The sequence below is a fragment of the Lycium barbarum genome, chromosome 8, assembly GCF_019175385.1.
Source record: "Lycium barbarum isolate Lr01 chromosome 8, ASM1917538v2, whole genome shotgun sequence".
NCBI lineage: Eukaryota > Viridiplantae > Streptophyta > Magnoliopsida > Solanales > Solanaceae > Lycium > Lycium barbarum.
The window spans coordinates 7,429,029-7,442,472 of NC_083344.1; the positions used below are offsets into that span (position 1 = coordinate 7,429,029).

The following is a 13,444-nucleotide window of genomic DNA, read 5'->3' on the forward strand; positions in this document are numbered from 1 at the left end:
AGCTTCAGTTTTTTCTCTGTCTCATATCAAAATGGAACAACTATAAGACTTGTTGGAACAACTAGCGTACTTGTTGCAACAAGTATGTAACTTGTTGGAGACAGCTTTAGTTTGTCTGTTTGATAACAAAATGCAACAACTAAGTGACTTGTTGGAACAAATAACTGACTTGTTGCAACAAGTAGGTTACTAGTTGCAACAACTCACTTATTTGTTGGAGATAACTTCAGTCTCTGTCTCTGTTTCATAACAAAATGGAACAACTATATGAATTGTTAGAACAACTAACGTACTTGTTGTAACAAGTATGTAACCTGTTCCAACTACTTAATTACTTATTGGAGACAACTTCAGTTTTTGTCTGTTTCATAAGAAAATGCAACAACTAAGTGACTTATTGAAACAAATAACATACTTGTTGCAACAAGTAGGTTACTAGTTGCAACAACTCACTTATTTGTTGGAGACAGCTTCAGTCTCTGTTTCATCCAACAACTGTAAAATATGCCCAATAGCTGCTGTAATTGATGCAGCAAGTATCATACTTGTTGCAACAAGTAACTCAGTTGTTGGAAAGAGTGGGAGCTCTCCAACATATTTCACAGTTATTGCATAATGTACAACAACTGTTGTAAATTATTTATTCACATTTTTTATAATTGTTGTAATAGATTAGTAAATCTGTTGCAACAACTTCATAATTTATCAACAACTCTTGCAGAAACACTAGGACTACAACAGCTGATGCAAAAAGTTCAGAAGCTCTTACACAACAGCTTTAGAACTTGTTGCAACAACTATACTGCTGTAACTACGAATCTGGGAAAATCAGCAAATAAGGCAACTATACCCAGATGAACAATTGAAAGAAACAATATTGTCTAACTTACCAATGGACCCGAAAACACTTATGAAGTAATGCAGTGCTACACCAATGACATTCAATCAAAAAATTGTAAAATCGGATGATTTTTTTTTCTTGAGCAATGGTGGATGAACAAGAAGAAGAAGAAGAAGAAAGTAGGGGCAGACCAAGAAGAAGAAGAAGAAGAAGAAGAAAACAACACGAAGAACAGATGAGAAGAACAAAAATGGAGGAAACGGCGCTGAAGAGGATTTATTTTTTCCCGATTTTTGTATTTTAGGGTTTATAGTGGTTGAGTCAAAGTGTTAAAAATAAAACTTTGGGGCAAAATGTTAAAAGTAAAGTTTAGGGTCAAAGTGTTAAAAATAAAACTTGAGAACAAAGTATTAAAAATAAAACAGAGGGCCAAAGTATCAAAAATGAAACTATTGGGCAAGCTCAAAGTCCTTTAATCACTAATCAAATTTAGTCATCTCTACTCAATAATTAAAACTTGAATCACCTCCCTCCAATTTTAAAACTAAAACTATCACCAATAATTAAATGCCCCGCAAAAGTGCAAATGGCCCCTTTAAATACGCTACTTGTGCCAATTCTTGACAGGGTTCAAACATAACCCGGCCGCTACACTTCCTTCCGCTTCTATATTCCCAGACATTCTAAAGCAAAAGCATGTTTTTCCACATAGTATTGGAGAGAAACATGCAACTTCATCCACGCCACTTCGGTCGTGACCTACGTGATAAACTTGTCTCCAAACTCATGAAAGATGTCGAAGGCACTTGCAGGTTTCCTTTTAACCCTAATTCACATCAAGTTTCTCATTTTTTATCTTGCTTTAATGTTAAATTTCATTTAATTGTTGTTTAAGATTGCTCTAAACAATATTCATGTTAAAAATTGATCTGGACAAATGAATTACTCCGTCCGTCCGTCCAATTTATGTGTGCACCGAAAGGTAGACTTCTGAAATTTGTTTGGTAACATTGAGTAGTCAATTGTGGCATCTTTTATTTTATAGGTTTCAAACTAGACTAGTAATGGGTATTAATTTCTTGGTGTTTATCTTCTTTGTGTGGTAAAGACTAGTATGTGCTTTTATTGTGGGAGGATGAGCATTGGCGCAATGGTAGAGTTTCAATATTTTTAATCTCTCTTTATTCCAGTATCTTCTAGTATATTGAATTTCTCAATTTCCTTCTTGCTTTAATGTTAAATTTCGTTTAGTATTGATGTGTTTAAGATTTTGTGGTTCTTCAGTGGTCGACACGGTTTCATAGTGGCCATTACTGGGATTGAAAGCGTTGGAAAAGGTTTAATTCGTGATGGAACAGGTTTTGTTACTTTTCCAGTGAAGTACCAATGTGTTGTGTTTCGACCTTTCAAAGGTGAGATTTTGGAAGCTGTTGTTACCATGGTTAACAAGGTAAGAAATTTTTCATTGCATTAAAACTGGTTATGATTCATGTAACTCATATTCCCCCCGTTTCAATTTTTGTGTCTTAGTTTGACTGGGCACGAAGACTTTTGAATTTTGTGGTGTTAAACTAAAGATATGTACAGCATAATGTACTAAAGCCCTTGTGTCTTAGTTTGACTGGGCACGAAGACTTTTGAATTTTGTGGTGTTAAACTAAAGATATGTACAGTATAATGTACCAAAAGCCCTTTAATCTTGTGGTCTTAAACATTCCATGTGGGGTGTTGGAATTAAAAAGTTGTCAAATTAGGAAAGAGACATTCTTTTTGGAACAGACTAAAAAGGAAAGTAAAACAAACAAATTGAAATAGAGGGAGTAATAAATAGCTCGGAGTAAATGGGCTCGAATAGAGCGGATCTTATGTTGATGAATTAAATAGTCGATTTCGACTAGTTTGGGATTGAGATTTCGATTTGATTGATAGGCATATAGACATTTTATGAGTGATAGACGATAGGTTGACCTATAGATACTTTTATCATTGTGAAATATTGCACATGGGACTTTTGCAAGGTAAAATAAAATTGCATTAAAGTTGGTCATGATTTATCTATAGCCAATAAGCTGGCTTGAGAATATTGCGAAATGGATGCAGACAATTATGTCAATGCTGAATCAGAGAAATGAATGTAATTATGGTGCCATTGGAAGACCTTAAAGAGCTCGTGTCTTTAATACACTCTCACCCTCAAAACAAGTCCTCTTATGTATATAAACGCATTTAATGTATGTAAATCTCTAGTTTAAAAAAAGACATTGCAAATAAAGAGAAATGAATGTCATTTTTATGGGGTAAAGGAGGGTCTTCTTTTTTTTTTTTTTTTTTAACTATGTAAGGATGGATTTTTTAGTAGAAAAAAATGGAAAGAGGTATCCTTTATAAGGGGTTTAATGTAGAGAGAGAAAAGGGGATTGGGGTGGAATAGTGCGAGATGGATGCAGACAATAATTTATCCGACTCTAACTAGTTTGGGACTGAGGTCGTTGAATGATTTATTGACCAATGGATATTTTATGATCATGGAATATTGCATATGGGACATTTCCCAAGGCAAGAATTTTCATTGCATTGATGTTAATCTTGTTAGAGAACCCCTAATTTGGTTTACAAGATAAATTAATTACTATCAGTTAGGAATGCAGTGGGCCTAATTTACCAGAATGGACATAGAAGATTCATATATATAGCAGACTCCTCCGGATTGAGGTGTAGTTGATTGATTGATTGACGGGTTTGAAGTTAGTTATTTTCCCCCCTCTATCTATAGATATTTCACCTGTGTGGAATGTTGCAGATGGGATTTTTTGCTGAAGCAGGGCCTGTGCAGATTTTTGTTTCAAATCATGTGAGTTTGATCTCCATATTTTAATATTTAGACCAACATAATGTTGTTCATTCGCATACCTGCTTTATATTTTCTTAGTGTGGCATATTACAAGCTCATACCCAGCTCTATGTATGTTTGCACGAGTCAATTTGAAACATGGGAAATTAATATGATAATGAAATGTACTGGTAAAAAATTGCAATTCATTTTGAATGTTTTTCTATTGCAAAAAGCATGAATATCAGCTTCTTTTAGAAAGTTAAATTATTGATTCTTCAAAGTTGTTTTTGTTCAATCTTGATAAACGTCTCTACATTTTCTTTTTGTGTTTATTTTGCTTTGATTTTGGAAACCCCTTTGGTGATGCAAAATCCGAGGTTCATTACTATAAGAACCCTGATAATCCAACTAGTTATTCTGTTTTCTAATGTGTTAATTCCAATAAAAGAATGAAGGAGGAATCCAGAATTCAAAGGTGGGTAGTTTATCTGCCTAATAATAAATAGTTCTTAAGAGTTATGCTTAGGATCAAATTGTTCATGGTACTCATGTTAGACATTTTTAGAATTGAACTATATTGAGTTTGTCACCTTAAGTGAACTTCAGTGATGCCTAGATTATTTAAGAGCAGTATGTGTGTAGTCAGTAGTGGTGGTGGGAATCCTGACAGAGGATAAGGGTATGGTCTAACGGTCAATGAAGTGGATACAGGCCTTTGAGACCAGAGTTCAAATCCCTGTAGAGACCAAAAATCTGCAAGAAACACTGAGTGATTTCTTCTCATCTGCCTATGCTTTAGTGGGAAGAGTTACCCGATAACTCTACTAGTGGAAGATAGCAGGTACCTGATGAAATAGTCGGGGTGTGCATAAGCTGGCCTGGACGCCATAGTTATAAAGAAAGAAAGTGGGAAATGTGAGCCTCTAGTGGGGATAGTTATAGTCATAGAATACATTCATACTTCATACTGAGTTTACGAACCAACAAAGAAAAGAAAGTAGATCTTATGCAGTCAAGTGTTGCATGATACTATTGGATAGTAGATGACAAAATTGAGGATGCCAGCTTTCTAATTAATTTCAATCCAGTCTGTCTCTATTTTAGTATTTCTTTTTTTCCAGATAAGAAAATCAGTTTATTGGAACGATGGTGAAATCCATATGCCATATAAAAAGTAAACAATATGAACAACTACTATGCGAAAAGATTGTTTCACCCTTTTTATCTTTTTGCATTTACTTCTTGGATAACTTGCCCCTCTATCTTAGATATCACCCACCTCATGCTGAGCAGATTGATAGGATTAAATCTTTGTCACGTCCATATGTCCAGCCTTGGTTGTCAAGGGGCGTTTTAATCCTACATTGGTTTGAGGGTACAAGGCTATAGTCTCTTTTTATGATCTTGGACAATCTTGGCTTCATAAGCTAGGTTTAGCATTGAGTTAAGTCCAAGCTCTATTTTTTTTAAAGCCAGTAGTTCTTGCCACACGTCTACCTCCTAATCTTATAGGTCGTAAAATTTGGGTCCCAAAAGATTACTGTTCTTTGGCTTGTCGCTATTAATACAAGCAGGCATGCGAGAGACGGTCTGATGACGAACCGTTTTTTGGTAGAAGTTCGGGCACTGCACCAACTAGTCTAATTGTTCTAAAAGTCCTTGGTATTTCCTCAAATTAGGATGCTTAGTCATTACTGATACAGATAACCTTCTAGCCCTAAGGATTCCTTGTGAAATTTAGGTCCCAAAGATTAATGTCTTGCCCTCTTTCATTCTCGAAAGAAGATAAGATTAATGTCTTGCCCTCTAATTAGTTATAGTGGACAGGTTTTCAGGAAGACGATCTAATAAAAAAAATTCCAGTAGAAATTATGGCACTATTATTTTTGTAAATGCCGCCCGCTAGATTTGTTGTTTTAAAGTCTGATATTTCCTTAAAGTGATTAGTAACTAATGTTGCTCATCTATGTCCTAGTCTTCAAGGTTCCTTATGAATTCTGGCCCCAAAACGATAACCTCTCCTTGGTCCCTAGCTACTTATGCAGCCAGGCATGACAGACACTGTCTGATCAAGAGCCTCTTTTTAAGTTATGGCACCTTGGAATTATCTTGTAAATCCACCGACCAGATAAAATTTTAAAGCCAACCAGATTACTTGTACTGAACTCTTTGACTGTAAGCTCCTTTTATTAGAGATAATGCATAAGTGCCACTCAAAAATCAAATCTTGACGAAGCTCCCTTGTTCAAAGTTAAAATATTTCATGCTCTTGCTAAGAATATCTAAGCAATTAAAGAAAAGCATTGCTAATCCATCAGGCCTTTGCGTTCTGTGATTCCATGTTCCAAGCCATTGAGTTTCTCTCCAGTGCATCTGATCTCACTTTTTCTCTGACTTGAGGCTGTGAACAAAGAAAATAATTCACTAATATGCAAGTTACTCCACTGTTTTATAATGTGGTTGAACCTGATGAGGTCAGTTGAATCTGTTCACCGAACAAAAAATTGCAGAACTCTTTGGTTCCTAGACCAAAATATCCAAGTGAGAAGTTTAAGAACTCCCAGACTGTGCTACTATGCACACTATTTGATGCATGTAGAAGCTTATACAGGCCATTCTCTCACATCTGTTTGTGTTTGACCACCTTGGATTTCCAACAGTTGATACCAGATGACATGGAGTTCCAGTCAGGGGATGTGCCAAATTATACAACTTCAGATGGCTCGGTATGTAACGTTTATTTGTTTTGCTTACTTTACCTCGTCCTTTTGAATTGTTTTTAGCTTGTAGATGTAATTCAGTAGTTTGATTTGTTCGTCTTTTGCAGGTTAAGATTCAGAAGGAAAGTGAAGTTAGATTGAAGATTATTGGAACACGTGTTGATGCCACAGAAATTGTATGTCAACAGCTCTCCTTTTATTTTTGTGAAATATCCTAAAAACCTGTTGCCCTGAAATTTTGATAACAGTCTTACTCACTATGTACAAAGTTTGCCCACATTAGGTGACAAAAGCTGATTTCCCACTTTTGATTTCAACGAGTAGATATTGTTAGTCAGTGAATCCATGTTTTCTTTCTTTGGGATCAAATGGGGGTTTTTCTATTAAGGAACATTAAGTGGCTATGATAAAACTAATGTGACAGGAGAAGGACCTGAAGCGGGGAAGGGTGGAGAAGAGGGAATATCTTGGTGAATTTGAGATACGAGGGAATGTTACTTTTGTCTACTATTATGGTAGTCAGTCTCTTTCTTCCTTCTCCCTCCTCCTTTGGTGGAGGCTATGTTGCTCGGATCCTCTGAAACTGCCTCCGCATTGGTATCGGATCCTCAAAAAGTCAAGCCATATCCCACACTCGCCAATTAAGTCGAGTAGTAACTAGAAACCGTGAATATTTGATTATTTAAAAATTAAATAATCAAGTCATAGTTACATAATAATAATTAGTCATTTAACTTAATTATATAGAAATGGAGCTAATTGCATTGTTGCTTAAAAATAGAAGTTATCTTTTCAACAAAAAAAGCAGTGTCGATCGTCCCCAAATTCTAAGATTTATGTGATGATGAATTCGACTTCTAGGTCAGCACGTGTGTCGAATACCCTCACCCATATCCGAGCAACATAGGTTTGGGGTGGGTGGACAAAATTGGGACATAAAGTGGCAACACTTTGTGATTGGGAAATGACCAAAAGGGTGTATCAAGAAAGGGACTGCAACTTTTTTATCAAGGATATACAAGCACAGGCCCCGAAGATAGTTTCAAGCAAAAATAAGATCTCGAAGATTTTTTATTTACTTGCATCACATCGATTCTTTGTTATCTCTCTAACATGTTGGTTTCCCATGTACTATTTCAGTTCTGTATTGGTACGATAAAGGATGATTTCCTAGGTGTGATCAGTGATCCGGGCACAAATGCTTGATACGCGCGTATAAGTGCTTGACCTTTGTATAGATGCTGCTCGTGGACCTTTTTGAGGAGAAGTGATGTTTTCATGGTCGAACTATTGTAATAGAGGTTCATGTAATGTCCTATTGAGAAGCGAATCCTTCGCTAGCTACTGGCTAGAGTACATTGCCCAATGTTGATTTTGCATTCTTGGCCTGATTTATTGCTGCAACTAGATTCGTAGGTAAGGTTTTATCCTCTTTACTTGTACTTTTTCTTTTTGAGGTACTATTAATGAAAGTCCATATAGGGACTCTGCCTGGGTGGAGGTGTTCATCTCCAAATTTATGCTTTTATGTTGGAAACCTTAAAAGGTCATAACTCTGGTCATGTGGGTTAATGATATATTTCAACAGTGTTTCCCATATCTATTTGAGGTTCATTATCGTCTTTCTCCTATTATGACCTTTTTGAATTCATAGAACAAATGAGCTTAAGGTTTGTGAGGGTTCGAATCCCACCTTGTAATCCCTCTCCCATTACCCCTTTTCCTACCCCTATGTAATATATATATATATATATATATATATAAAAGAACCAGTGAGACATCAATTGGTAAGCAATATGCTACTTTTAGGGACTGCGGGTAGCGCTAATATACTCCCTCCATACAAATTTTATGTGGCACCATATTAGTCCGTTTAGAAAAGAATGACATAAAATTTAACTTTTCATTGACAGTAGAAATCTTATTGCATGCTTAAGACACACTCTAAAAGCTTTTGTTTTTCTCATGTAAAGCAAACATAATCTTTTGGGTTTGATTACCAAAATAGGTTTAAGTCAGGCGACTGGGTAAACCTTACCCCTATCTTGGGAGGTAGGGAGATTGTTTTCGATAGATACTTTATTCAGGAGAAAGCAAAAACAAAGCAGGTCAAAAAGGAAAATACAAAACAGTACGCTAAGCGAATGGCAATAGACGGTTGATAGTAAGAGAAATCAATGGATAAGAAATACTACGCTCACTAGTAAGGAAGGAAAGGCGAGACAGCGCTCTACTATCTATTAACCTTTTATCCTAATTTGTGGCCTCCACTATCTCCTATCTAAGGTCATGTCCTCGGTAAGCAGCAATTGCACTTGTCCTGTCTAATCACCTCTCCCCAGTATTTTTTCAGACTACTTCTACCTCTCCTAAAGCCATCCATAGCCAAGCTCTTACACCTTCGCACTGGGACATCTGTGCATTTTCTATTCACATGCCCGAACCATCTCAACCTCGCTTCCTCATCTTGTCCTCCACTGAGGTCACTCCCACTTTATCTCAGATATCTTCATTTCTAATTCTATCTCTCCTTATATGCCCACACATCCACCGCCACATCCTCATTTCTGCCATCTTCATTAGCTGAACATGAGAGTATTTGACTGGCCGACACTTCGCCCCATATAACATAATTCGTCTTAACCACTACTTTGCAGAACTTGCCAAGATAATCATTTATACTAAAGAGAAAAGTCATATGGTGTATGATTCGACGATTAATAAGGATATGCGTCGAAGAATTCTTCGGTTCACTAGTTGCCATGTTACACATTGGACCAATTTTTTCTTTGTTTTTTTTTTTTATCTTAGACGGAGTTTAAAAAATGTAAAAGTTCTCATAGATACGACTATAGAAGTTCCCTTTTATTCTTCATAAGGATAATATTAAACTACATAGCATAATTTATTTGAGGTGATTCCCTCAAATATACTTTATTTGAACATAAACCATAACAAGGAAAACATTATTTTGGTTTTTATATAAGGAGTGACCTAATAAGTCACCTTTTTTTTTCTTCATATATCAACCTCTTTTCTTCAAATCACCTTTGAACAGTCAACATCCTTTCTAATTTTGAAAGGAACGTGGGCACCACATTGCTTGTGGATACTAGCGGTACGGTTGACTTGTTCTTTGTTGTCGTTGCCCTAGCCATACTAGATTTAACCCCACTGCAACATTCTGTCGTTATACTTCCACCGAGCAACACGTAACCAAGGCACGATTTCATGTTAGCGTAAACCATGTTGCATGTGATCGTTGCTGCCTTAGCCAGTGGCGGTGCCACCACCATGCAAATGAGGAGGAAAGAAAGAAGTAATTTCTTGCTAATTGGCATTGTAGAGTCACTGTCCATTGTAGTGAAGGAGCTTTATGGCAAGAGAATGTATTTATATATAAGCTGAACTTTGAATATTTTCTTCATTGACTTTTCTTAAATTTTCTTGTTTTCTTTTCATTTGAACGTGCTATTTCTTTTAGGGAAAAAGACTCTGTATGGTCTCTCCAAATTTTAATGGCCCATGTTTGGGCTTAATGTCACGAATTGGGCTTTTGGTCCAAATTATTGCCAAACGCTAACCCAACAGTCCAACCACTACAAGAAATCAGATTTTTTTTTTTTTTTTTTTGTGGCAACTAAAGTCATTTTTTTGTGTAGATTGCCCTTCTTTTGGGGTGGTCTTTAAATTTTGCCTCTCGTATTTGTGGTCTTTAAATTTTACCCTTAATATTTGTGGTCTTTAAGTTTTGCCCTTCGCTTGAAAAGGTGGGCGAATACTTGAGGTTCCGGGTTCGAACCCCCACTCAGGCATAAAATAAAAAAATAATTTTGCAAGGCAAGGTTGGGGGGCGTGTATGCCGGATCCGGCATACATTCCTTAAGGAAAAACTAAAGTTATGCTGGATCCGGCATAACTAAAAGTCTGTCTCATAAGACCGAATTTTTTCTTAAGGCATAGTTTAGTTATGCCTGATGGGGCAGACTTTTAGTTAAGGCATAACAAAAAGTACGCCCCATAAGACAGAACTTTTCCTTAAGGCATAGACTTTGCCTTATAAGGCAAACTTTTAGTTATGACTTAAGGAAAAGTTTCGCCTTATGAGGCATACTTTTAGTTATGTCTTATGGGGCACGCTTTTAGTTAAGGCATAACTAAAAGTATGCCCCATAAGACGGAACTTTTTCTTAAGACATAACTAAAAGTATGCCCCATAAGACAGAACTTTTCCTTAAGGCATAGACTTTGCCTTATAAGGCAAACTTTTAGTTATGCCTTAAGGAAAAGTTCCGCCTTGTGAGATATACTTTTAGTTATGTCTTATGGGGCACGCTTTTAGTTAAGGCATAACTAAAAGTATGCCCCATAAGACGGAACTTTTCCTTACGGCATAACTAAAAGTTTTCCTTGAAAAGTAAATAAAATAAAATATATGCCTCAAGGTAAAGTCTGCCCCTCCGGCAGAGCGAAATTCAAACTCTGCCTTGTGATTTTTTTTAAAAACTTTTGACTGAGCGGGGGTTCAAACTCGGAACCCATGGGTTATATGCGAAGGGCAAAACTTAAAGGCCAGCAATTTGAGGGCCAAAATTTAAAGATCACCCCAAAAGAAGGGCAATTCTGTGAATTGCCCAACTAAAGTCGCGACAAAAGATCAAAAAGTTACTTGTAAAGGTCGCTGCATGTACTGCTGTTGCTAAAGGTTTTTTGTGATGACTACAGGGAGTTGCCACAAGAAGTATACATTTTTTGGCGACTAAATTTGCCACAAAAAGGAAACAAATATGCGACGAAAAAAATTCATATGGAGGTTTGAAAACATCCCAAAACATGTATAATATGTGTGTGTCCATTGTAGGGATTATTAGTTGAGTCATCAAAGAAATCTTGAATGTAGTGAAGGAGCTTTGGCAAGAGAATGTATTTATATATAAGCTGAACTTTGAGTACTTTCCTGGGCAATCCGCAAAATTGCCCTTCCTTTGGGATGGTCTTTAGTTTTTGCCCCTCAAAATGTTGGTCTTTAATTTTTGCCCTTAGAGTTGCAATCCTGAGCTTTGCGTAGAAATCATGAGATTCTGGGTTCGAATCCCCGCTCAGGCATAAATTAAAAAAAAAAATCGCAAAGCAAGGCTTGGGTCGCGTGTATGCCGGACCCGACATACACTTCTTAAGGAATAACTAAAGTTATGACGGACCCGACATAACTATATGTTCCGCCTTATAAGGCAAAGTTTATGCCTTAAGGAAAAGTTCCGCCTTAGGAGCATACTTTTAGTTATGCCTTAACTAAAAGTCTACCCCATAAGGCATAACTAAAAGTGTGCCCCATAAGGCGGAACTTTTCCTTAAGGCCTAACTAGCTAAAAGTTTGCCTTATAAGGAAAAGTCTATGTCTTAAGGAAAAGTTATGCCTTATGGGCAGACTTTTAGTTAAGGCTTAACTAAAAGTCTGCTCATAAGGCATAAGTATGCCGGGTCTGGCATAACTTTGGTTATTCCTTAACAAGTGTATGTCGGGTTTGGCATACACGTGACTTAAGCCTTGTCTTGCATTTTTTTTTAATTTATGCCTGAGCGGGGGTTCGAACCCGGAACCTCAGGTATAAGGCCATTTTTCAAGTGAAGGCCAAAACTTAAAGACCACAAATATGAGAGGCAACATTTAAAGACCACCCCAAAAGAAGGGCAATCTGCGCAATTTTTTTTATTTTCTTCATTGACTTTCTTTTTCATTTATACGTGTTATTTCTTTTAGGGAAAAGGACTCTGTATGGTCTCTCCAACTTTTAATGGCCCATGTTTGGGCTTAATGTCACGAATAGGCCTTTCAGTCCAAATTATTGCTAAGCGCAAACTCAGTAGTCTAATTACAATAAGAGATCAGATTTTTTTGTGGCGACTAAAGTCGCGAAAAAAGATCAAAAAGTTGCCTGATGTACTGCTGTTGCTAAAGGTCTTTTGTGATGACTCTAGGGAGTCGCCATAAGAAGTATACATTTTGTGGCGACTAAACTTGCCATAAAAAGGAAACAAATATGCGACGAAAAAAATTCATATGGAGCATTGAAAAACGTCCCAAAATATGTATAATATGTGTATAATTAATAAGTATACATTGATTATACATTTATTAAACACAAATTATACAACAATGGTACATTTTCTAAACATATATTGTAGGATACATATTCTATACAACAATGATACAATTTCTATACACATGATACATTTTCTATACAACAATGATGCATGTTTTATACATATACTGAAATTGGTTGAAAAAAGGCTACGAAATGAAATTATTTAAAAAAGCTAAAAGATGTCTTTTAAGCTTCCTAGGCCATCCGGTTGTCAATAATTTAGGCCAGCTGACTATTTGTAACCTTTTCCTTTCTTTTACAGTGGCTCAAATTAAATTTGTATGATAGTGTATCTTATAATTTAATGCAATACACTATCATCTCAGTTATTAAGTGTTTTTATTTTTAGGTCAAAATCTTAATTATTCAGATCTCGATCATTATGTGTGTTTGATCGTTGTTGCTGTTGTTATACTATCACTTAATGAGTCTGAATAGATTAGAATGATTAAGATATATAACAAACTTTTAATATCATTAAGATGTTAACAATTCAAAGATTTCTGTCATTTCACCACTATTCCATCCACTTTAACCGCTAACTTCCACCGCCGCCACCCATGATTATCAACTATCAGTCAGCACATACACAACCACCATCCTTAGCCACAACCATTGCTACTGCCAATTACCACAATCAACCATCGTCATCACCATCAACCTAGCCACAATTTAAGTCTCATTTATTTTTAGGGATAAGGCACTGTCATCCTCTTGAACTTTGGCCGAAATTGCTACGACACACCTTACCTTTTCAGTAGTCCTATTATCTCCCTAAACTTTAAAAAAAAAACGAAATAATTACCACCCTAAGCGCTGATGTGGCAAGGAGAATTCAAAATTGTAACTAATAGTGTAACCAGGAAGTTAAAATGAAAACGCAAACCACAAATTCAAAATTTTG

General features: G+C 36.2%; 1 protein-coding gene across 1 annotated transcript; it reads left to right on the forward strand.

Moving 5' to 3' along the window:
- The first annotated feature begins 1,454 nt into the window (after positions 1-1,454).
- Positions 1,455-7,995, forward strand: LOC132605841 (DNA-directed RNA polymerase II subunit RPB7). The gene is made up of 6 exons (XM_060319098.1): positions 1,455-1,653; positions 2,126-2,291; positions 3,642-3,692; positions 6,335-6,400; positions 6,502-6,570; positions 7,535-7,995. The coding sequence occupies exons 1-6, from the start codon at positions 1,538-1,540 to the stop codon at positions 7,598-7,600; spliced, it is 534 nt and encodes a 177-aa protein (XP_060175081.1). The 5' UTR covers positions 1,455-1,537; the 3' UTR covers positions 7,601-7,995.
- The last annotated feature ends 5,449 nt before the right edge of the window (positions 7,996-13,444 follow it).

Bases quoted from the DNA above. Each gene is read 5' to 3' on its own strand.
- LOC132605841 (XM_060319098.1), top strand. From the start codon at position 1,538: ATGTTTTTCCACATAGTATTGGAGAGAAACATGCAACTTCATCCACGC. The intron at 6,401-6,501 runs GTATGTAACGTT...CGTCTTTTGCAG, and splicing joins ATACAACTTCAGATGGCTCG to GTTAAGATTCAGAAGGAAAG. The intron at 6,571-7,534 runs GTATGTCAACAG...GTACTATTTCAG, and splicing joins GTGTTGATGCCACAGAAATT to TTCTGTATTGGTACGATAAA.